Source organism: Mobula hypostoma, chromosome 3, assembly GCF_963921235.1.
Source record: "Mobula hypostoma chromosome 3, sMobHyp1.1, whole genome shotgun sequence".
Classification (NCBI taxonomy): domain Eukaryota; kingdom Metazoa; phylum Chordata; class Chondrichthyes; order Myliobatiformes; family Myliobatidae; genus Mobula; species Mobula hypostoma.
In genome coordinates, this window is record NC_086099.1 from 215513344 (window position 1) to 215539927 (window position 26584).

General features: G+C 41.1%; 1 protein-coding gene across 7 annotated transcripts in view; it reads right to left on the reverse strand.

Moving 5' to 3' along the window:
- Positions 1 to 3447: 3447 nt before the first annotated feature.
- The window catches only part of LOC134344525 (NEDD8 ultimate buster 1-like), a 55327-nt gene continuing 32190 nt past the window's right edge, over positions 3448 to 26584 (reverse strand). For all 7 annotated transcript variants that reach the window (XM_063044476.1, XM_063044478.1, XM_063044482.1 and 4 more), the window contains exons 11-15: positions 14557 to 14709; positions 11139 to 11288; positions 9636 to 9725; positions 7683 to 7854; positions 3448 to 5262 (exon numbers count right to left, since the gene is read on the reverse strand). In XM_063044476.1, the coding sequence (XP_062900546.1) occupies positions 5099 to 5262; positions 7683 to 7854; positions 9636 to 9725; positions 11139 to 11288; positions 14557 to 14709 (729 nt within the window). In that variant the 3' untranslated portion in view covers positions 3448 to 5098. The remainder of the gene's footprint in view (positions 5263 to 7682; positions 7855 to 9635; positions 9726 to 11138; positions 11289 to 14556; positions 14710 to 26584) is intronic.

A 26584-nucleotide genomic window follows, 5' to 3' on the forward strand; every position in this document is an offset into this window, starting at 1 on the left:
CTGTAAACAAAAGATAAATATGGCCATACGTCAGTGGGCAGACAGCCATTAGGAACTACTAAAAGTGTTTTAGGGGAGAAATTTCCACACTGCTGCATTCAAATGACATCTTTGGTTCAGTGGAATTCATAAATCACTAGGAAAAATTCCAAGGAGGTAAAAATACTCACAGAATGTGCATCAATTTTTTTCCTTTTCAGCTTTATATTTCTGGACACGATGATGTGGATTGATGTTATGGAAAATTACAATACACATTGAGCACCCTTTATCTGAAGGTCCAAAATCTTTTGAGCGCGGATATCACGTCACAAATGGAGAACTCCACAAGCTGCTGGGAAGGCTCCCAGGTGATACACAGATCTCTCCACATCACAGACTGTTCTGAGAAGTGACCTCGCATATGTAATAAACAGAAGTTAATGAAAATTAGAAAAAACACTGCATAAAGTGAAAAATTAAGATCTCGATCGTGTATTGAAAGAGTGGATCTGTCAGTGTCAGAATGCACATACACTGCTTGACTGTATGCTGATCATGAAGCAAGCAAAGATCTATCTATACTTGTGAATATTCAGCAGGCTGGTTGCAGAAATTTAAGAAAAGGCACACCATTAAATTTTTAAAGATTTGTGGCGATCTGCTGATCACTAAGCAGCAGCAGAGAAATTCATTGATAAGTTTGCCAAGATAGTTGCTGATGAAAATCTAACATGCCTGAGTGGTTGCATCAGTAATTGTATGATGAACATATGTAGAACAAAGTCCACCCACCAGTAACACAAAGTCAGAGTCAGTAATGACAGCCACTGGCCATTCACTGGGCTGCCACAGTAGTGATAGATTACCTTCGACGGTTCAATGTACATATTGTTTCATGCACAACACTATTAGAATATTATATACACAACTGTCTTCAGACCAATGTTCCCTTTAGGGTGTGCGAGTGCACCCCCACACATCTTTTGTTACTAGCCCACAAAGGAATTTACACTGCGCACAAAAGATTGTCACCTTCTACCTCATTGGCATGTTAAGTATATTTCATAATTGTGCACGATCACATTTCCTTTTCCGGTTTCTGGTCTGGACAGTGTTGACAACATGGAATTTGCGATGATTTATCTGCAGATTTTAGAATTGGTTTATCTGGACTATGGGATTAATGGATTTGTGGCTAAATTTGCCAATGATACAAAGAAAGGTGGAGGAGCAGGTACTGTTGAGGAAACAGAGCCTGCAGAAAGACAGATAGTTTAGGGGAATGGGCAAAGAAGTGGCAAATGAAATACAATGCTGGAAAGCGTATTCTCATGCACTTTGGTAGAAGAAATAAATGGGCAGACTATTATTTAGATGGGGAGAGAATTAAAAATGCGGAGATGCAAAGGGACTTGGGAGTCCTTGTGCAGGATACCCTAAAGATTAACCTCCAGGTTGAGTCGGTTGTGAAGAAGGCAAATACAATGTTGGCATTCATTTCTAGAGGTATAGAATATAAGAGCAGGGATGTGATGTTGAGGCTCTATAAGGCACTTGTGAGACCACAGAGTATTGTGTACAGTTTTGGACTCCCTTATTTTAGAAAGAATATACTGGCATTGGAGAGGGTTCAGAAAAGATTCACAAAAATGATTCCAGGAATGAAAGGTTTATCGTATGAGGAACGTCTGGCAGTTCTTGGGCTGTATTCCTTTGAGTTCAGGAGAATGGAGAGTTGGGGGGGGGGCGGGGAAGAGGAGGAATCTCATAGAAACATTGAGTGTTAAAAGGCCTGAACAGATTAGATATGGCAAAGTTATTTCTCATGGTAGGGGAGTCTAGGACAAGAGGGCACAACTTCAGGATTGAAGGACGTCCTTTTAGAACTGAGATGCAGAGAAATTACTTTAGTCAGAGGGTGGTAAATCTGTGGAATTTGTTGCCACATGCAGCAGTGGAGGCCAAGTCATTGGGTGCATTTAAGTCAGAGATAGATGGGTTCTTGATTAGCCAGGGCATCAAAGGGTATGGGGAGAAAGCAGGGGAGTGGGGATGTCTGGAAGAATTGGATCGGCCCATGATTGAATGCTGGAGCAAACTTGATGGGCCGAATGTCTTCTGCTCCTATATCTTATGGTCTTATTTACAGTTTTTAAGTGAAGAAATTATTCAGTGCACACATGTTGTCAGTGGGCACAAGATTTTTGAGCACACTAGTCATTACAAATTAGAGGGAACATTGCTTCAGGCTAAATGTATAGCTGCATATGTATTGTAGCTACGTATGTAATGTTTAGACTTGGATCCCTCACTATATACAAGCAAGTATCCCAAAATTCAGAAAAATCCCAAATCCAAAATACTTTTGCCCCCAAGCATTTTGGATAAGGGTGCTCAATTTGTATTCTTTTTAAAAATTATTTAGAGATGCAGCACAGCAACAGGCTATTCTGACTTGACAAGCCCACACTGACTAATTAACAATATCCTCCCACATTCCAGAGACCTGCAGGTTATCAGAGTAGCCAGAGAAAACTGTGGTAATGGTGAGAACACAAAACTCCTTACAGACAGGCAGCAGTGGGATTTGAACCCGGGTCACTGGCGCGGTGCTAAGCGCTACACAACTGTGCTGCCCTCTGGTGTCACACCCACCCCACCCCACCCCACTCCCATGATGAAATCGCCTGTAGGTAGTGCTGCCAAGCACAAAGGTATGTGAGAGAAATGATGCAGTGGTGGATTTTTACAAGGAATTCATCATGGTTCCTGGCACATTGCCATTGAGGTTAAAATACATCTGGGCAGCTGGTAAACTTTGGGTGGGTCTGTAAATTTTAGGAACACGGCTGGACATAATCCAGACATCCCAACCTGTAAAAACTGATTTCAGGGAGGTAGCACCATCAATTTGCGGGAGACTTCCGGGAGAGGTGGGATGTCTGCAATAGAGTAGCTCCTTAGCAGCTAGCCAGCTAGTTTAAATAACGTTAGCTATGCTAAAGAATGAATGACACCTGTTAAACTCACCTCAACATGTCTTTTACAGTCTTAACCCACCATGGGCAATAGAAAAGTCACTGTTGCAAACAGTGCAGCGAACAACACTGTCATTATTTTTGACCCCTATTAGGCAGGGGTACACTTTAGTGTAGTCTGGGATGACGTACATTTTATATATTTTTTTGGAACACTCTGCCATGGTGTGCTCTCGCTCTCTCTCTTGTGGTCTCTTGCGCTCTCATGCTCTCCCTCTCTCTCTCTCGCTTGCTCTCTCGCTCACTCTCAAAATTTGCATGCATCAGGGAACCACTATTCATATGCGGGAGGCTCCCGGAACTTCCGCGAGAGTTGGGATGTCTGACATAATCCTTAAAGCATTGACAAATTAACATTGTCAAAACATTTTTCCCCTCCAAACAGCTGTTAGCTCTAAAATATCAACACAAAATCAAAACATGCATTTCTCAGTATATTTTATTTGAGAATTTTAAACTCAAATTATGTTCAAAAAATTATACTTCTAAGAATAAAGGCAATGGATTAATTTTTAAGGAAAAAAAACAAGATGGTTGTCACTAACAGAAAGAAAATAAAACAGTAAAGGGAGAGGGATCTAAGGTTTGAAGTACAACCCCGCAAATGGATTTGGAAAAAAAAGTGACACATATGGCCAGGCTGGTAAATTCAGAACGTGGTCATTTGATGAGAGTCTGCTAAACAGTAATTGATTTTACAAATTAATGGATGGAAGCCCACGTCCAAGAACTCTCAAAATGCCTGCCTCTGTCAGTGTTTTGCAAGCAGCTCTAGTGAACAGTTAATTCAGTTTTACTGTACAATCCAGAAATAAGTGCTAATGAAGCATTTCCCTATAAATTCATCTCAGAGTTATTGCTGAAAATTTGACATTGTACACAAATTGCATTCCAGTAATAGAAAATACATTTTTTCAAAAATAAGGTTGCATACAATTTCTATTTTAACTTTTCTGCCAAGTTTAAAGAAGATTTCTACTTTTACAACTTTAAATATCCATCAATTTGCAGCAGTGCCTTTCAAGAACTGCACTCAATTATATTTAATCAACTGATATGGTCCTGCCACTCAAATATAAGCAACCCCAGATGTCTTTTGTTAGAATATGTAGAGACAGTAGCAGAAAATTTTCAGATACAGCCTTTGGGTCAGCAATCACAATCAGGCTACTGAGGAAAGCATGTGATACATGTAGCCCTCAGTACTTGAAACATATGGTTAAACTCCACATAAACAAGTCCAGATGCTCCTATTCATTCTAAGAGTGATTACTTTGCCTTGCAGATCTCCACAGATCAACTTCTGTACGAGGCACGGATAACCCTTGAATATACACGTGGACTGTCTTGTGCATTATGTCCGATTAAAAATACTTAACCTGGAAGATACCATCCTCCATTTGCAGGATGCTGTACAGTCAAAATTGACACTGACTGGTGCATGAAACCAGAGCATTACATGTCATTAAGTACCCCTGACCAGAGAAAACAATTTTTAATACTGATCCATATCTATTTTGTATTAAGGGTTACAATTAAATGTTGTGCTCTCAAAAACTCTGACTGCTGCAATTCAGCATTTTCATGGCACTATTCACTGTCTAACTGATTAAATCGAAATGGACAAAAGCATCTTCTGCACCACCGATCTTGGTGAGTTAACACTTCAGTATACGTGTTACCAAAATCCAAGAGAAGTCACGTGAATGGTAACTGAATGGCCAAAGCCAATCACTCAGTACAAACGGGAACCACACCAATATCCATTTTACACACCAGTACAGAGTCTGGAAAGGCTCAATGCTGCTAAAGCAGATGTCTGCACTTGCTGCAAAAGGTACAAGAGCAAACTGTCAGTTTTACTAATAATTATTCAAAAAAAAAGCACATTTGATTAAAAGGACACCAAAGGGCCCTTTTATATATATTTTTAATATAAAAATGAGTTTGGCAATCAATCATTGACAAAGTTAGAAACTAAAGCTGATGGATTGCCCCAAAAAGGCAAATGTTTGTAAAGGGCATGAGGCACAATTTAGAGACCAAGGTCCAGTACTGATTGTTTCGATGCTTGCCGATTATGAGGTAGATTGCTGTGAACTTTGTAGCCAAGTCTTGTACTTGATAACGACCTCCCTTTCCTCCTCTAGGGTCACATCAAGGTAGTCTTCTTCATGTTCCGGGATATCGGCCAAAACCTCTTCCACAATTTCACGTTCTTTTTGTTTTTCTTCCGACGGATCTAAAAGACGGAAATGAAAAGCACAAGTCTCTTACAGCATTGCAACTGTGCCTTGGTTATTCTCCGAACAAAGCGTAAAATTTTCTGGATTTAACTGCAAGGTTAAGAAAAAATCCATGTTATATTACAGATGCATGTACCACAGCAGGACCTTTGCCTGGTTGCTATCAGTGGCCACAGATAAATTTAGAACAGGAACAGTACAGGCCTTTCAGGCTTGATGTTGTGCCAATCTTTTAACCTACAATAAGATCGATCTAACCTTTTCCTGCCACAAAGCCCTCCATTTTTGTTTCATCCATTTGCCCAAGAGTCTCTTAAATGTCCCTAATATTCTACAAACCCACCGCTGTGTAAAAGCCTAATATTTGTATATGTAATGGGATAACATTACTGCGTCTTGGAGGTAAGGGATCACAGATAATTCACCTGCCAAATGACTCTACCTAAGTTCACATAGCTGCAACACAAATTTCTCAGCCTTTTGGCTAATGGCTCCATGAAGGATGAGGTCAAATCCAAAGTGGTGTTATAGCAACTGAGTTATACCAAAACAACATGAAATAGTATCATATATAGGTCAATAAATATTTATTTGGTTGTAAAACACTGTGGGAAATGCCAAAATTGTGAAAAATGTATAAAACCAAGCTTACATACTTTCTATTAAATGCATGAGATACTTGCTGGGGCAATGCAGGTGACCAGTGTGATCTAAGACCACAAAGCATGCACTGGGATTGCTTTCAAGTACAGAATAATTCTCAGGGCCGGAGGTTTGAGTTGACACAGAATTACAGAAAAGTGCCAGTGACTGAACAGTCAGAGAATAGAGTAGATGAATCAGTGGCTGAGGAGCTGGTGCAAAGAGGGATTCAGGTTCCTGGCCCTTCGGGGCATGTTGACCTGAACAAAAGGGACAAATTGAACTTGAACTAGAGACAGACCAAATGGTTCAAAGTAGATTGTCTAAAATACAAATTCAAATGCTTAGTCTTGAGAATTATTCTGTGCTTTAAAACAACTCCAGGACACAAGTGTTCAAAGTCCATGCAAATATTATATGTATTCAGTAGAAATTCTCTTCTCACTGCTGGAAACTGAGAATCCAGGACAAACAGGATTGGTACAAATGAACGGTTGACAGCAGGTGCAGACCTAGTGGCTGAACGATCCACTTTCATGCTATATCTTCTTAGGACACCATGGCGTTACAAAATCAGCAACTGCAGATAGTTGAAATATTAATTTAAATAGAAAACTGCTGAAAATCGACAGGGATCAGGCATAATTTGTGGGCGAGAAAGATGTAGCTTTTCAGATCGTTATCTTTCATCAGGATCCATAGTGCACTCAGTATTTTACCACAATACCAGTGGTGGAGAGATTCAATTTGGGGGTGATTACAAGAATTGAATTAGAGGATTGGAGATAATGAGGGGCTGTAGGAGAGGTCAGGGCAGAGAGAGAATAAGGACCAAAATTAGTAAATGGATATTTTATTGTCACTGAGATGCAGTAAAAAACTATCTTACATGCTATCAGTACCTTTCATTTCATCAGATCAGAATATCAATGTAATACAAGGGAAAAGCAATAATAGAATGTAGAAAGTGTTACAGTTACAGAGAATGCGCAGCACAGGTAGACAATCTGGTGCAAGGCTTTGATGATGTAGATTGAGGTTGAATCCATGTGCCTTCTAGTTCGGGATACCCCCACCATAGGAGACATTCTCTCCACATCCACCCCATCTAGTTCTTTCAACATTCGGTAGGTTTCAATGAGATTCCCACGCATTCTTCTAAATTCCAGTGAGTACAGGCCCAACACTCCTTGTGTTAACCCCCTCGATCATCCTCGTTAACCTCCTATGCGAGGTAACTGGAATGCTCTGGACGATGGAGCACAGGATTAGTTTATGGAGCTGTTGGAGTAGTAGGACCAAGTAATACATATGGATGAGGGATTCCAATAACAGGTGGACTGAGGCAGCACACAGTGGCACCGTAAAAGAAATGGGAATAGTGATGACCTGGATGCATTTTGTACAGCTCACCTGTGTACACAGAAAAGTACAGTACAGGAATAGGCCGTACCGTCAACATTAGCATTCCAAACTAAATTAGTCATCAAATTCCCAACTAAACAATCTCTTCTGCTTACACAATGTCCTTTCATTTCCTGCACATGAATATGCCTATCCCATAGCCTCTTAAACACCTCTATTATACTTTCATTGCAAGTAGCTTGCTTGTTTCCCCTTCACCAAGAGTGACACAATAAAAAAACAATTCAATGTTGGTGAAAGGATTTAGAGGTCATGATCGTAATGCCTATTGATCCTTCTTTCAATACTTTTACATATTCACTCTCTGCCAAGCATGGTTCAGCTTTGTCAGCCAATGCACCATAATCACCTTCGACCTCCATATCCTCGGGTGACGATGACGATGAAGGGGGTGAATTAAGCAGACTTGAAGGTAGGTATCCACCGTGATTCATTAATGCCTGAACAGCACGTTCAATATCGCCGTTAAATCTCCTCAGGGCGATCTCTGCAGCAGAGTGATCGAAACCCAAGAATGCCACCTATATATATTTTTTTGAAAGCAAAGACAGAAGATGTTACCGAATGGATTACTTGTAACTGCCTGCAGTCAGTAATATCAGCAGGATCAGGAATTAAAAATAACTTTCAGATCTTCCCCAGCTCATTTGTGTTTCTATATGCGGCTATCACTTTATTGGAACTGCATTAGAATCAGAATATTAGAGCATTGAACGAGACAATTTGGCACATTGTATCTACAAGCCCCTAAAAAATAGATGATCCTGACCTCTGCTTTCTGCGCAGAGTATGCACTCTCTCTGACTCAGAGTTTCTCCCGGGTGCTCCTGTTTACTCCCATACAAGGCAGAAATGGCCCTTCAGCCCACCATGTCCATCAGTAACCATACTAATACCATGTAAGAATAGTTGGTCCAACAGCTTTCTCTTTGACTTGGTGATTTGAATGTTCATCTAAGTGCTTCTTAAACTTTGAGATTTCCTGCCTCTACCACCCTCTCTCAGGAATCAAATCTCGGTGCTGTATATGGTGAGATATGTGTACTTCAATAATAACTTTACTTTCAACTTTGAGGTTGCTGGATTGTAATAGTGCTACACTAACCACTATACTGTCACACACTAGTTTAGTTGTTGACTGGTGATTCCCTCAACTCCAATTCAACATTACTCTGTGGAATAATCATCTAAAAGCCTTGCAGAGGGTGGTTAGGGGAGCAGAGAAGGTTATTGGGGTCTCCCTACCTTCTGTCCAAGACCTCTTTCAGAGTCGATACCTCCAGAAGACACGGTACATCATTAAAGACCCCTCATACCCTCTCCATGAACTGTTTGTTCTTCTGCCATCAGGCAAACATTACAGGAGCATCAAAACTAAAACCACAAGGCTACTAAACAGCTTCCTCCCACAGACAGACAGACTGCTAAATAGCTGCTCTACCTGACTCTGCTTTTGGACACTTTTAACTCGCACTGGACACTTATAACTTGATTTTAATTGTCATGTAGCTGTTGTGTTTTACTATTTATTGTTATGTTTATTATTTAGTGTTGCATTTGTTATGTTATGATTGCACTGCTCCTGGGAAACACTGTCTCATTCTGCCCTGCACAGCTGATGTACGGTTAGAATGACAATAAAGTTTTTTAAATCTTGAATCTTGAATCTAAACAGTTGCTCAATCATTGGCAGTCAGACGATATTGCTACTACTTACAGCATACACGCACAAAGCTCTACACTCAAGTAAACTTTGTCAACTACAGCATTAATGTTATCTTCAATTAAAGTGCCAAGGTTCAGAACCTATCCTGCTTATAAGCATCAATAGGATAGAGAAAAAACAATTGTGGGAGGTGGAGGAATATCACATTGTGGCTTCTCTTCCCATTATAGCAATGAAAGGATTAAGTTAAAATACGAAATTAAGAGAGAACATGGTGCCTTCTTCCTTCAAAAGGGTCATAGGAAAGTAGTTACAGCCATATAACTGAACCCCAGAAGGGGAAAAATTAACTAAGAGTGGAAACTAAGTAACAGTCACTTGTACATTATATTGTATAGGATTGCTTTTATATTTATTGTGTTCTTTATGTTTATTACATTTTTTTATGTTGCATCTGATCCAGACTAACGATCATTTTGTTCTTCTTTACACTCAGTACTGAAGAATGAACAATGTTGAATCTTGACTAGGAATACGTGATGTGGTTAGAACAGCAAGGGCCTATTGCAAATTCAGAAGTAAACAATAATTCCACTTGCTTGTGCAAATTATACAAAATGGGAAACAGAAACAGACCTGATTAATCATTTCATCAGAGATTTGCACACTGTTACTTGGTCCAGCTTCATCCTCTGCGTAGACGTGCTCAGAGCTGTATTGAAGTATCTGAGAAAATACATCGACAATTTTGAGGACCCTTCAAAATTTTGCAACACATATAGCGATGGGAATTAAACTCTCAATGATTGCTGATGCTGTGAAGTAATTATGCCAACAGCCTTGCTACTGTGTCACCATTCACTATATCTCATTCACTACAGACAGCTCTGTGCACTTTGTAGCATGCTAAAGGCAAGTGCAGGTATTGGGCCAGATCTTCAAACAATAAGGCCCATAGGTTGCAGTGATGGAGCTGAAGGACGGCCCATGTACTTCACCTGGCAGGATCAGTGTTGTTTCTGCAGCCACTCTGCTCATTTCTGACCGACACAGTAACCAGAAGTGTAAGCCTCAACGTTTAGTTTCTAACACAGAAACACAGAAAACCTACAGCACAATATAGGCCCTTCGGCCCAAAAAAGGCTGTGCCGAACATGTCCTTACCCATAGCCCTCTATTTTTCTGAGCTCCATGTAGCTATCCAAGAGTCTCTTAAAAGACCCTATTGTACCTCTGTCGCCGGCAGCCCATTCCATGCACTCACCACTCTCTGCGTAAAAAAAGTTACCCCTGACATCTCCTCTGCTCCTACTTCCAAGCACATTAAAACTGTGCCCTCTCGTGCTAGCCATTTCAGCCCTGGGAAAAAGCCTCTGACCATCCACACGATCAATGCCTCTCATCATCTTACACCTTGGCGTAGTCGGCAGGATAAGCCCAATCAGGATACAAGCAAGCAGCACACACACAAAATTCTGGAGGAATGATAGGAAAATGGAGGGCTACGTGTGTAGGAGGGAAATGTTAGATTGAAGGGTCTCTACTGTAATGTTCTATGTTCTATGAACTCAGGTCAGGCAGCATCTACTGAGGGGAATAAATAGTTGACATTTCGAGCCAAGAAGTTTCTTCCACCTCCTCTTCTGCCCTTCCAACAGCCAGAACACCTTTGTGTGCACAATTACAACAAAACCTTTCCAGAGCTACAAGGCACAGATTAAATTGTGTTTGGAAAAAGGCAGGAATTAACATGTGATTGTCACAGCATGTTTTTTTTGGGGAGATAGCCAGTCCGACCAATTTGAATGAGTTTTTGAAGTGGTAAAAAAAAGTTTATTGATGAGAGCAATGGATATAGTTGACATCAATTTCAGCAATGGCCATGACAAGATTCGACATATGAAACTCCTGATGAAGGTTCTTGTTCCAAAACGTCAACCATTTATTCCCTCCATAGATGCTGCCTGACCTGCTGAGTTCCTCCAGCATTTTGTGGCTGTTACTCTGGATGTCTAGCATCTGCAGAATTTCAGAATTTCTCCAAGCTTTGGGCCCAGGTTAGGAAGAAGAACACAGTGCATCCTTTTCCCTCCTATGTACGAATGAAATGTAGTTCACAACACAGTGGGATTGACTGACCTCCATTGCACGTTCCAAGTTATTGTTGGCCGATCGAAATGCTTTGGTAGCAGCTTTTTCTGAAAAGCCCATGGCAATGAGGGAATTTATAGCTTCTTGCTTTCTCCTTTTCCTTTCTGCTCTCTCTTTTCCTCTTATTTCAGCTTTCTCCTACAAGATACACAACATACTATCAAACGTCTCATGCCCTTAAGCTAAAACAGAAGTTCTTAAAATCAAATTTTGGTCATTCAAAGAAAAACAAATGGAAAAAAAAGAGAAAATTGGAGGAAGAGATATCTATGGAGAGTGGCCCTGGCATGGGGTATATTCAAACCATGATGATACAGGTGTGGCTAGGTGTAAAGTAATGTTTCCCAGCAGACCTGCAGTAGTGCTTTTAAGCTATCAATGTGTTTGCCCACTTTCCAAGCAAGCGTTAATGTCAGTGGATAAGCTAAGTACTGTAGCTGATTAGATCTCTAATTTTACTTGCTGTGCTCATCTAAAAGTGAATGGTTCTTATTTGGTCTCATCACACCCAAAGACATGACTATGTTTCTACTAACCTACTCATTTTCCCTTTAAGATGATATCAAGGAACAAGTTTATTCACCATATACATTTATGAATTAGGAACTTGCTATGGCGTGTTGGTGCTGCATGGAGAAAAAAAATGACAATATTCATTTATAAATAAATATAAAAATAATTTAGTTATATATTATATACAAATGTTATAAAATTAAATAAAAATAAAGACCACTATAGTCGTGATCCCATTGTTGCTCTGAATCAAATTATTAAACAGAAAATTAATCCACTGTTAACTCCAATAAATGATACCTGATTGGTATTCTAGAACTTACTGCTTTTATTTTTCGTTGTGAATAGACCAACTACCTTGGAGAATAGCAAAGAAGTATGCCAAAGGCACATTCAAAATACAGGGTTCGATAAAACCACGTCTGCTATGCCAGCCAGCTAGGTACGCCCAAGTTGTGTCTATCACAAGAACAGTTACAGAATGAACTAAAATGATGCCCAGCCTGTTGAGTCCACATCCACCTTTTCCTAAGCTACTCTGACAGTCTTGTAACTTCTCCTCCTTACCAAGTATGACCTCAAGGCAAGGATGTAATATTGAGACCTTATAAAGCACTGCTGAGGCAGTATTGAGAGCAGTTTTGGGCCCCTTATCTTAGAAAGGATGTGCTGAAACTGGAGAGGGTTCAAAGAAGGTTCATGAAAATGATTCCAGGATTGAATAGCTTGTCACATGAAGAGTGTTTGATGGCTGCGGGCCTGTATTCACTGGAATTCAGAAGAATGAGGGGTGACCTAATTGAAACCTATTGAATAGTGAAAGGCATTGACAGAGTGGATGTGGAGAGGATGTTTCCTATGGTCAGAGAACACAGCCTCAGAATAGAGGGTCATCGTTTTAGAACAGAGATAAGGAGGAATTTCTTTAGCCAGACAATGGTGAATCTGTGGAATTCTTTGCCACAGGCAGTTGTGGAGACCAAGTCTTTATATCTACTTAAGGCAGAGGTTGATAGATTCTGGATTGGTCAGGATATGAAGGGATTCGGGGGCGGTGGGGGGGAGAGGCAGGAGATTGCAGCAGAGAAGAAAAATGGATCAGCCATGATGAAATGGTGGAGCAGATTTGATGGGCCAAATGGCCTAATTTTGCTCTCATGTCTTGTGGTCTCAATGCATGTTGTGAAATGATCTGTATGGATGGCATGCACAGCAAAGCTTTTCCACTGTATCTCATTATAGGGGCCAATAAACTAATTGAATAGTCAGGATGTGGCATGCACAGTAATAGAGCAGATAGTACAGAGGGAAAAACAATAATAAAATACAATATAGTCAAAGTAATATTATCAAAGTACGTATATTACCATATACAATCCAAAGATTTATTTTCTTACAGGCATTTACAGGAAAATAAATGGAACAGAATTTACAAAAAACTATGCATCAAAGATAATCAATGTGCAAAAGATGACAAATTATGCAAATAAATTAAGAATACTGAGAACACATCAACAATCTGGATGATAATGTGATTAACTGAATCAGCAAATTTTGGGAGGACACCAAGATTGGCAGTCAGGAAGGCCAAAGTTTGCAGCGGGATCTGGACCAGCTGGAAAAATAGACTGGAAAATAGCAGATGGAATTTAATAGAGACAAGTGTGAGGTGTTGCACTTTGAGGACCAACCTGGGTAGGTCTCACACAGTGAGCAGTAGGGCACTGAGGAGTGTGAGAGAACAAATGGATCTGAGAATACTGGTCCATAATCCATAATCAATTGAAAGTGGTGTCACAAGTAGACAGGGCCGTGAAGAAAGCTTTTGGCACATTGGCCTTCATAGATCAAAGTACTGAGTACTGGAGACGGAATGTTATGTTGAAGTTGTAAAGACATTGGTGAGGCCTAATTTGAAGTATTGTGTGCAGTTTTGGTCACCTTCCTACAGAGAAGATGTAAATAAGATTGAAAGTGTACAGAAAAAATATACAAGGATGTTGCCAGGAGTGGAGGACTTGAGTTATAAGTAAACATTGAATAGGTTAGAACTGTATTTCCTAGAATGTAGAGGATTGATGGGAGATTTGATAGAGGTATACGAAATGATGATGGGTAAATGCAAGAAGGCTTTTTCCACGGAGGCTGGGTGGGCCTACAACCAGAGGTCATGGGTTAAGGGTGAAAGGTGAAATATTTAAGGGAAACACAAGAAGAAACTTCTTCATTCAGAAGGTCATGAGAATGTGGGACAAACTGCCAGCACAAGTGGTGCATACAAGCTAGATTTCAACATTTAAGAGAAGTTTGGATAAGTACATGGATAAGAGGGGTATGGAGGGCATTGTCTAGGTACAGGTCGATGGGAGTAGGCAGTTTAAATGGCTTGGCACAGACTAGATGGGCCAAAGTGCCTGCTTGTGCCATAGTTTTTGACTGTAGCATGAGTTCGTAAGAGTCTTAAAAGTGAGCCTGTTGGTTATAGAATCAGTTCATAGTTGTGCTGTAAAGTTCAGGAGCCCGGTGGCTGTGGGTCTAACTGCTAAGTTATTGAGAAAGTGTAGAGCAGGCAGGCAGTAAGGTGCAAGGCCCATGACGAGGCAGACTGAGAGATCATGAATTTTATTTTTTGTACAAGAGGTCATTCAAGATTGCAATAACAGTGGGACAGAAGCTGCCCTTGAACTCAATAGTGGGAGCTCTATATCTTCTGCTGATGGAAGGAGGAGAAGAGAGAACAACTAGGGGGTGGGAGGAGAGGGAAGAATGTGGTTTTGATTATGTTGTCCAACGCAGTGTGAAGTGTAATTTAAACTTCTGAACCAATGACAAACAAGTCAACAATTAGAAACATGTTGGAAAGACTACTAGAGACTCCTAATATTATACTTACCTCTCTCCTCTGGTAGATATGAGAGGCAGCCAAGTTGATATCATCATCACAGGCTCGCAAACCTAACCGTGCCTCCTGGGCCGTGAACCCAAGACTCATAAGTTGTACAACCTTTTTATCATCCACAGAGAGCTTTGCCAATAATACTTCTGCCTGAAGAAAGAAAACCAACAGCTGAATTATGAATGAGCATTGTTAAACACAGGATGAGATGATACTTGAGTAGCAATCAAACTGATGGTGCAAGTTCAAGTTATTGTCATTCAACTATGCACATGATATAATGAACAAAACATTGTTCCTCTGAAACCAAGGTGCAAAACTTAACACATATAGCACGTGGTTACAATCCACATAGCCTCACACAGATCAGTTACAATCCAGCACAGACTCACACAGACTGCACAAAAGAATTACAATCCAGACACTCACACAGATCACACAACAGAATTACAATCCACAGACACTCACACAGATCACACAACAGAATTACAATCCACTCACACAGACCACACAACAGAATTACAATCCACTCACACAGACCACACAAAAGAATTACAATGTAGACACTCACACAGACCACACAACAGTAATCCACTCACACAGATCAAACAGAATTACAATCCAGCACACTCACACAGATCACACAACAGTTACAATCCAGACACTCACACAGACCACGCAACAGTTACAATCCAGACCACTCACACAAACCACACAACAGAATTACAATCCAGCACAGACACTCAAACAGATCACACAACAGAATTACAATCCAGCACAGACACTCACACAGATCACACAGTTACAATCCAAAGACACTCACACAGACTACACAACAATTACAATCCAGACACTCACACAGATCACACAACAGAATTACAATCCACAGACACTGACACAGACCACACAATAGAATTACAATCCAGCACAGACACTCATACAGATCACACAACAGAATTACAATCGACACTCACACAGATCACACAACAGAATTACAATCCGGACACTCACACAGATCACACAACAGAATTACAATCCAGCACACTCACACAGATCACAACAGAATTACAATCCAGACACTCACACAGATCACACAACAGAATTTCAATCCACAGACACTCACACAGATCACACAACAGAAGTACAATCCAGACACTCTCACAGATCACACAACAGAATTACAATCCAGACACTCACACAGATCACACAACAGTTACAATCCACAGACACTCACACAGATCACACAAGTTACAATCCAGACACTCACACAGATCACACACAATCCAGCACAGACACTCACACAGATCACACAACAGTTACAATCCACAGACACTCACACAGATCACACAACAGTTACAATCCACACTCACACAGATCAAACAGAATTACAATTCCAGCACAGACACTCACACAGATCACACAACAGTTACAATCCACAGACACTCACACAGATCACACAACAGAAGTACAATCCAGACACTCTCACAGATCACACAACAGAATTACAATCCAGACACTCACACAGACCACACAACAGAATTACAATCCAGCACAGACACTCACACAGATCACACAACAGAATTACAATCCAGCACACTCACACAGATCACACAACAGAATTTCAATCCACAGACACTCACACAGATCCAACAACAGAATTACAATCCAGACACTCACACAGATCACACAACAGAATTACAATCCGGACACTCACACAGATCACACAACAGTTACAATCCACAGACACTCACACAGATCCCACAACAGCTACAATCCAGACACTCACACAGACCACACAACAGAATTACAATCCAGATACTCACACAGATCACACACAATCCAGCACAGACACTCACACAGATCACACAACAGTTACAATCCACAGACACTCACACAGATCACACAACAGTTACAATCCAGTCACTCACACAGATCACACAACAGAATTACAATCCAGCACAGACACTCACACAGATCACACAACAGAATTACAATCCAGCACACTCACACAGATCACACAACAGAATTTCAATCCACAGACACTCACACAGATCCAACAACAGAATTACAATCCAGACACTCACACAGATCACACAACAGAATTATAATCCGGACACTCACACAGATCACACAACAGTTACAATCCACAGACACTCACACAGATCCCACAACAGCTACAATCCAGACATTCACACAGACCACACAACAGAATTACAATCCAGATACTCACACAGATCACACACAATCCAGCACAGACACTCACACAGATCACACAACAGTTACAATCCACAGACACTCACACAGACTACACAACAATTACAAACCAGACACTCACACAGATCACACAACAGAATTACAATCCACAGACACTCACACAGATCACACAACAGAATTACAATCCAGCACACTGACACAGATCACAGAACAGTTATAATCCACAGACACTCACACAGATCACACAAAAGTTACAATCCACAGACACTCACACAGATCACACAAAAGATACAATCCACAGACACTCACACAGATCACACAAAAGTTACAATCCAGACACTCACACAGACCACACAACAGAGTTACAATCCAGACACTCACACAGATCACACAACAGAATTACAATCCACAGACACTCACACAGATCACACAACAGTTACAATCCACTCACACAGATCACACAACAGAATTACAATCCAGCACAGACACTCACACAGATCACACAACAGAATTACAATCCACACTCTCGCAGATCACACAACAGAATTGCAATCCAGGACACACACGGACCACACAACAGTTACAATCCAGACACAGACACTAACACACATCACACAACAGTTACAATCCAGCACAGATACTCATACAGATCACACAACAGTTACAATCCACACTCACACAGACCACACAACAGAATTACAATCCAGCACAGACACTCATACAGATCACACAACAGAATTACAATCGACACTCATACAGATCACACAACAGAATTACAATCCACCACACTCACACAGATCACACAACAGAATTACAATCCAGCAAAGACACTCACACAGATCACACAACAGTTATAATCCACAGACACTCACACAGATCACACAACAGAATTACAATCCAGCACAGACACTCACACAGATCAAACAGTTATAATCCAGACACTCACACAGATCACACAACAGAGTTACAATCCAGACACTCACACAGATCACACAACAGAGTTACAATCCAGACACTCACACAGATCACACAACAGAATTACAATCCAGCACAGACACTCACACAGATCAGTTACAATCCACAGCCACTCACACAGATCACACAACAGTTACAATCCAGACACTCACACAGACCACACAACAGAGTTTCAATCCAGACACTCACACAGATCACACAACAGAATTACAATCCACAGACACTCACACAGATCACACAACAGTTACAATCCACTCACACAGAAAACACAATAGAATTACAATCCAGCACAGACACTCACATAGATCACACAACAGAATTACAATCCAGACACTCACACAGATCACACAACAGAATTTCAATCCACAGACACTCACACAGATCACACAACAGTTACAATCCACAGACACTCACACAGATCACACAACAGAATTACAATCCAGCACAGACACTCACACAGATCACACAACAGTTACAATCCACAGACACTCACACAGATCAAACCGAATTACAATCCAGCACAGACACTCACACAGATCACACAATAGTTACAATCCAGACACTCACACAGACCATACAACAGTTACAATCCAGACTCTCACACAGATCACACAACAGAATTACAATCCAGCACACTCACACAGATCACACAACAGAATTACAATCCAGCACACTCACACAGATCACACAACAGAATTACAATCCAGACACTCACACAGATCACACAACAGAATTTCAATCCACAGACACTCACACAGATCACACAACAGAATTTCAATCCACAGACACTCACACAGATCACACAACAGAATTACAATCCAGACACTCACACAGACCACACAACAGAATTACAATCCAGATACTCATACAGATCACACACAATCCAGCACAGACACTCACACAGATCACACAACAGTTACAATCCACAGACACTCACACAGATCACACAACAGAATTACAATCCAGCACAGACACTCACACAGATCACACAACAGAATTACAATCCAGCATAGACACTGACACAGATCACACAACAGTTACAATCCACAGACACTCACACAGATCACACAATAGTTACAATCCAGACACTCACACAGACCAAACAGTTAGAATCCAGACCACTCACACAGACCACAGAACAGAATTACAATTCAGCACAGACAATCACACAGATCAAACAGTTACAATCCACAGACACTCACACAGATCACACAACAGTTACAATCCACTCACACAGACCACACAATAGAATTACAATCCAGCACAGACACTCACACACACAACAGTTACAATCCACAGACACTCACACAGATCACACAATAGTTACAATCCAGACACTCACACAGACCACACAACAGTTACAATCCAGACCACACAACAGAATTACAATCCAGCACACTCACACAGATCACACAACAGAATTACAATCCAGACATTCACATAGATCACACAACAGAATTACAATCCAGCACAGACACTCACACAGATCACACAACAGAATTACAATCCAGCACAGACACTGACAAAGATCACACAACAGTTACAATCCACAGATACTCACACAGATCACACAAAACTTACAATCCACAGACACTCACACAGATCACACAAAACTTACAATCCACAGAGTTACAATCCAGACACTCACACAGATCACACAACAGAATTACAATCGACACTCACACAGATCACACAACAGAATTACAATCCAGCACACTCACACAGATCACACAACAGAATTACAATCCAGACATTCACATAGATCACACAACAGAATTACAATCCAGCACAGACACTCACACAGATCACACAACAGAATTACAATCCAGCACAGACTGACAAAGATCACACAACAGTTACAATCCACAGATACTCACACAGATCACACAAAACTTACAATCCACAGACACTCACACAGATCACACAAAACTTACAATCCACAGAGTTACAATCCAGACACTCACACAGATCACACAACAGAATTACAATCCAGACACTCACACAGACCACACAACAGAATTACAATCCAGATACTCATACAGATCACACACAATCCAGCACAGACACTCACACAGATCACACAACAGTTACAATCCACAGACACTCACACAGATCACACAACAGAATTACAATCCAGCACAGACACTCACACAGATCACACAACAGAATTACAATCCAGCATAGACACTGACACAGATCACACAACGGTTACAATCCACAGACACTCACACAGATCACACAATAGTTACAATCCAGACACTCACACAGACCAAACAGTTAGAATCCAGACCACTCACACAGACCACAGAACAGAATTACAATTCAGCACAATCACACAGATCAAACAGTTACAATCCACAGACACTCACACAGATCACACAACAGTTACAATCCACTCACACAGACCACACAATAGAATTACAATCCAGCACAGACACTCACACACACAACAGTTACAATCCAGACACTCACACAGATCACACAATAGTTACAATCCAGACACTCACACAGACCACACAACAGTTACAATCCAGACCACTCACACAGACCACACAACAGAATTACAATCCAGCACAGACACTCATACAGATCACACAACAGAATTACAATCGACACTCACACAGATCACACAACAGAATTACAATCCAGCACACTCACAGATCACACAACAGAATTACAATCCAGCACTCACACAGATCACACAACAGTTACAATCCAGACATTCACATAGATCACACAACAGAATTACAATCCAGCACAGACACTCACACAGATCACACAACAGAATTACAATCCAGCACAGACACTGACAAAGATCACACAACAGTTACAATCCACAGATACTCACACAGATCACACAAAACTTACAATCCACAGACACTCACACAGATCACACAAAACTTACAATCCACAGAGTTACAATCCAGACACTCACACAGATCACACAACAGAATTACAATCCACAGACACTCACACAGATCACACACAATCCAGCACAGACACTCACACAGATCACACAACAGTTACAATCCAGACACTCACACAGATCACACAACAGTTACAATCCACTCACACAGACCACACAATAGAATTACAATCCAGCACAGACACTCACACAGATCACACAACAGAATTACAATCCACAGACACTCACACAGATTACACAACAGAATTGCAATCCAGGACACACACAGACCACACAACAGTTACAATCCAGACACAGACACTCACACACATCACACAACAGAATTACAATCCAGCACAGATACTCACACAGATCACACAACAGAATTACAATCCAGCATAGACACTGACACAGATCACACAACGGTTACAATCCACAGACACTCACACAGATCACACAATAGTTACAATCCAGACACTCACACAGACCAAACAGTTAGAATCCAGACCACTCACACAGACCACAGAACAGAATTACAATTCAGCACAGACAATCACACAGATCAAACAGTTACAATCCACAGACACTCACACAGATCACACAACAGTTACAATCCACTCACACAGACCACACAATAGAATTACAATCCAGCACAGACACTCACACACACAACAGTTACAATCCACAGACACTCACACAGATCACACAATAGTTACAATCCAGACACTCACACAGACCACACAACAGTTACAATCCAGACCACTCACACAGACCACACAACAGAATTACAATCCAGCACAGACACTCATACAGATCACACAACAGAATTACAATCGACACTCACACAGATCACACAACAGAATTACAATCCAGCACACTCACACAGATCACACAACAGAATTACAATCCAGCACTCACACAGATCACACAACAGTTACAATCCAGACATTCACATAGATCACACAACAGAATTACAATCCAGCACAGACACTCACACAGATCACACAACAGAATTACAATCCAGCACAGACACTGACAAAGATCACACAACAGTTACAATCCACAGATACTCACACAGATCACACAAAACTTACAATCCACAGACACTCACACAGATCACACAAAACTTACAATCCACAGAGTTATAATCCAGACACTCACACAGATCACACAACAGTTACAATCCACAGACACTCACACAGATCACACACAATCCAGCACAGACACTCACACAGATCACACAACAGTTACAATCCCAGACACTCACACAGATCACACAACAGTTACAATCCACTCACACAGACCACACAATAGAATTACAATCCAGCACAGACACTCACACAGATCACACAACAGAATTACAATCCACAGACACTCACACAGATTACACAACAGAATTGCAATCCAGGACACACACAGACCACACAACAGTTACAATCCAGACACAGACACTCACACACATCACACAACAGAATTACAATCCAGACACTCACACAGATCACACAACAGAAACAATCCACTCACACAGACCACACAATAGAGTTAGAATCCAGCACAGACACTCACACAGATCACACAACAGAATTACAATCCACAGATACTCACACAGATCACACAACAGAATTACAATCCACACTCACAGATCAGACAACAGAATTGCAATCCAGGACACACACAGACCACACAACAGTTACAATCCAGACACAGACACTCACACACATCACACAGAATTACAATCCACTCACTCAGAATCCAGATACTCACACAGATCACACACAATCCAGCACAGACACTCACACAGATCACATAACAGTTACAATCCACAGACACTCACACAGATCACAGAACAGAATTACAATCCAGCACACTCACACAGATCACACAACAGTTATAATCCACAACACAGACACTCACACACATCACACAACAGAATTACAATCCACTCACTCAGATCACACAACAGAATTACAATCCACAGACACTCACACAGATCACACAACAGTTACAATCCACAGCAGATCAAACCGAATTACAATCCAGCACAGACACTCACACAGATCACACAATAGTTACAATCCAGACACTCACACAGACCATACAACAGTTACAATCCAGACTCTCACACAGATCACACAACAGAATTACAATCCAGCACACTCACACAGCTCACACAACAGTTACAATCCAGACACTCACACAGACCACACAATAGAATTACAATCCAGATACTCACACAGATCACACCACAACAGAATTTCAATCCACAGACACTCACACAGATCACACAACAGAATTACAATCCAGCACAGACACTCACACAGATCACATAACAGTTACAATCCACAGACACTCACACAGATCACAGAACAGAATTACAATCCAGCACACTCACACAGATCACACAACAGTTACAATCCACAGACACTCACACAGATCACACACAATCCAGCACAGACACTCACACAGATCACACAACAGTTACAATCCAGACACTCACACAGATCACACAACAGTTACAATCCACTCACACAGACCACACAATAGAATTACAATCCAGCACAGACACTCACACAGATCACACAACAGAATTACAATCCACAGACACTCACACAGATTACACAACAGAATTGCAATCCAGGACACACACAGACCACACAACAGTTACAATCCAGACACAGACACTCACACACATCACACAACAGAATTACAATCCAGACACTCACACAGATCACACAACAGAAACAATCCACTCACACAGACCACACAATAGAGTTAGAATCCAGCACAGACACTCACACAGATCACACAACAGAATTACAATCCACAGATACTCACACAGATCACACAACAGAATTACAATCCACACTCACAGATCAGACAACAGAATTGCAATCCAGGACACACACAGACCACACAACAGTTACAATCCAGACACAGACACTCACACACATCACACAACAGTTACAATCCAAACACAGACACTCACACACATCACACAACAGAATTACAATCCACTCACTCAGATCACACAACAGAATTACAATCCACAGACACTCACACAGATCACACAACAGTTACAATCCACAGACACTCACACAGCTCACACAACAGTTACAATCCAGACACTCACACAGACCACACAATAGAATTACAATCCAGATACTCACACAGATCACACACAATCCAGCACAGACACTCACACAGATCACATAACAGTTACAATCCACAGACACTCACACAGATCACAGAACAGAATTACAATCCAGCACACTCACACAGATCACACAACAGTTATAATCCACAGACACTCACACAGATCAGAGTTACAACCCAGACACTCACATAGATCACACAACAGAATTACAATCCAGCAGACACTCACACAGATCACACAACAGAATTACAATCCAGCACAGACACTCACACAGATCACACAACAGTTACAATCCACAGACACTCACACAGATCAAACCGAATTACAATCCAGCACAGACACTCACACAGATCACACAATAGAGTTACAATCCAGACACTCACACAGACCACACAACAGAGTTTCAATCCAGACACTCACACAGACCATACAACAGTTACAATCCAGACTCTCACACAGATCACACAACAGAATTACAATCCAGCACACTCACACAGATCACACAACAGAATTACAATCCAGACACTCACACAGATCACACAACAGAATTTCAATCCACAGACACTCACACAGATCACACAACAGAATTTCAATCCACAGACACTCACACAGATCACACAACAGAGTTACAATCCAGACACTCACACAGATCACACAACAGAATTACAATCCAGCACACACACACACAGATCACACAACAGTTACAATCCACAGACACTCACACAGATCACACAACAGTTACAATCCACAGACACTCACACAGATCACACAACAGTTACAATCCAGACACTCACACAGACCACACAACAGAGTTACAATCCAGACACTCACACAGATCACACAACAGAATTACAATCCACAGACACTCACACAGATCACACAACAGTTACAATCCACTCACACAGACCACACAATAGAATTACAATCCAGCACAGACACTCACACACACAACAGTTACAATCCACAGACACTCACACAGATCACACAACAGAATTACAATCCAGACATTCACATCAGACACTCACACAGATCACACAACAGTTACAATCCACAGACACTCACACAGATCACACAACAGAAGTACAATCCAGACACCAATCCAGCAGACACTCACACAGATCACACAACAGAATTACAATCCAGCACAGACACTCACACAGATCACACAACAGTTATAATCCACAGACAGTCACACAGATCACACAACAGAGTTACAATCCAGACACTCACACAGATCACACAACAGAATTACAATCCAGCAGACACTCACACAGATCACACAACAGTTACAATCCAGACACACTCACACAGACCACACAACAGAATTACAATCAGATACCACACAGATCACACACAATCCACACAGACACTCACACAGCACAGACATCACACAGATCACAGAACAGAATTACAATCCAGCACACTCACACAGATCAACACACAGTTATAATCCACAGACCACATCAGATCACACAACAGAGTTACAATCCAGACACTCACACAGTCACACAACAGATCCAGCAGACACTCACACAGATCACACAACAGTTACAATCCGTAAATGCACCACACAGACCACACCAATAATCACAATAAGCACAGACACTCATACAGATCACAGAACAGAATTACAATCGACACTCACACAGATCACACAACAGAATTACAATCCAGCACAGACACACACAGATCACACAACAGTTACAATCCACAGACACTCACACAGATCACACAACAGAATTACAATCCAGCACAGACACTCACACAGATCACACAACAGAATTACAATCCAGCATAGACACTGACACAGATCACACAACAGTTACAATCCACAGACACTCACACAGATCACACAATAGTTACAATCCAGACACTCACACAGACCACACAACAGTTAGAATCCAGACCACTCACACAGACCACAGAACAGAATTACAATTCAGCACACTCACACAGATCACACAACAGAATTACAATCCACAGACACTCACACAGATCACACAACAGTTACAATCCACTCACACAGACCACACAATAGAATTACAATCCAGCACAGACACTCACACACACAACAGTTACAATCCACAGACACTCACACAGATCACACAATAGTTACAATCCAGACACTCACACAGACCACACAACAGTTACAATCCAGACCACTCACACAGACCACACAACAGAATTACAATCCAGCACAGACACTCATACAGATCACACAACAGAATTACAATCGACACTCACACAGATCACACAACAGAATTACAATCCAGCACACTCACACAGATCACACAACAGAATTACAATCCAGCACTCACACAGATCACACAACAGTTACAATCCAGACATTCACATAGATCACACAACAGAATTACAATTCAGCACAGACACTCACACAGATCACACAACAGAATTACAATCCAGCACAGACACTGACAAAGATCACACAACAGTTACAATCCACAGATACTCACACAGATCACACAAAACTTACAATCCACAGACACTCACACAGATCACACAAAATTTACAATCCACAGAGTTATAATCCAGACACTCACACAGATCACACAACAGTTACAATCCACAGACACTCACACAGATCACACACAATCCAGCACAGACACTCACACAGATCACACAACAGTTACAATCCACAGACACTCACACAGATCACACAACAGTTACAATCCACTCACACAGACCACACAATAGAATTACAATCCAGCACAGACACTCACACAGATCACACAACAGAATTACAATCCACAGACACT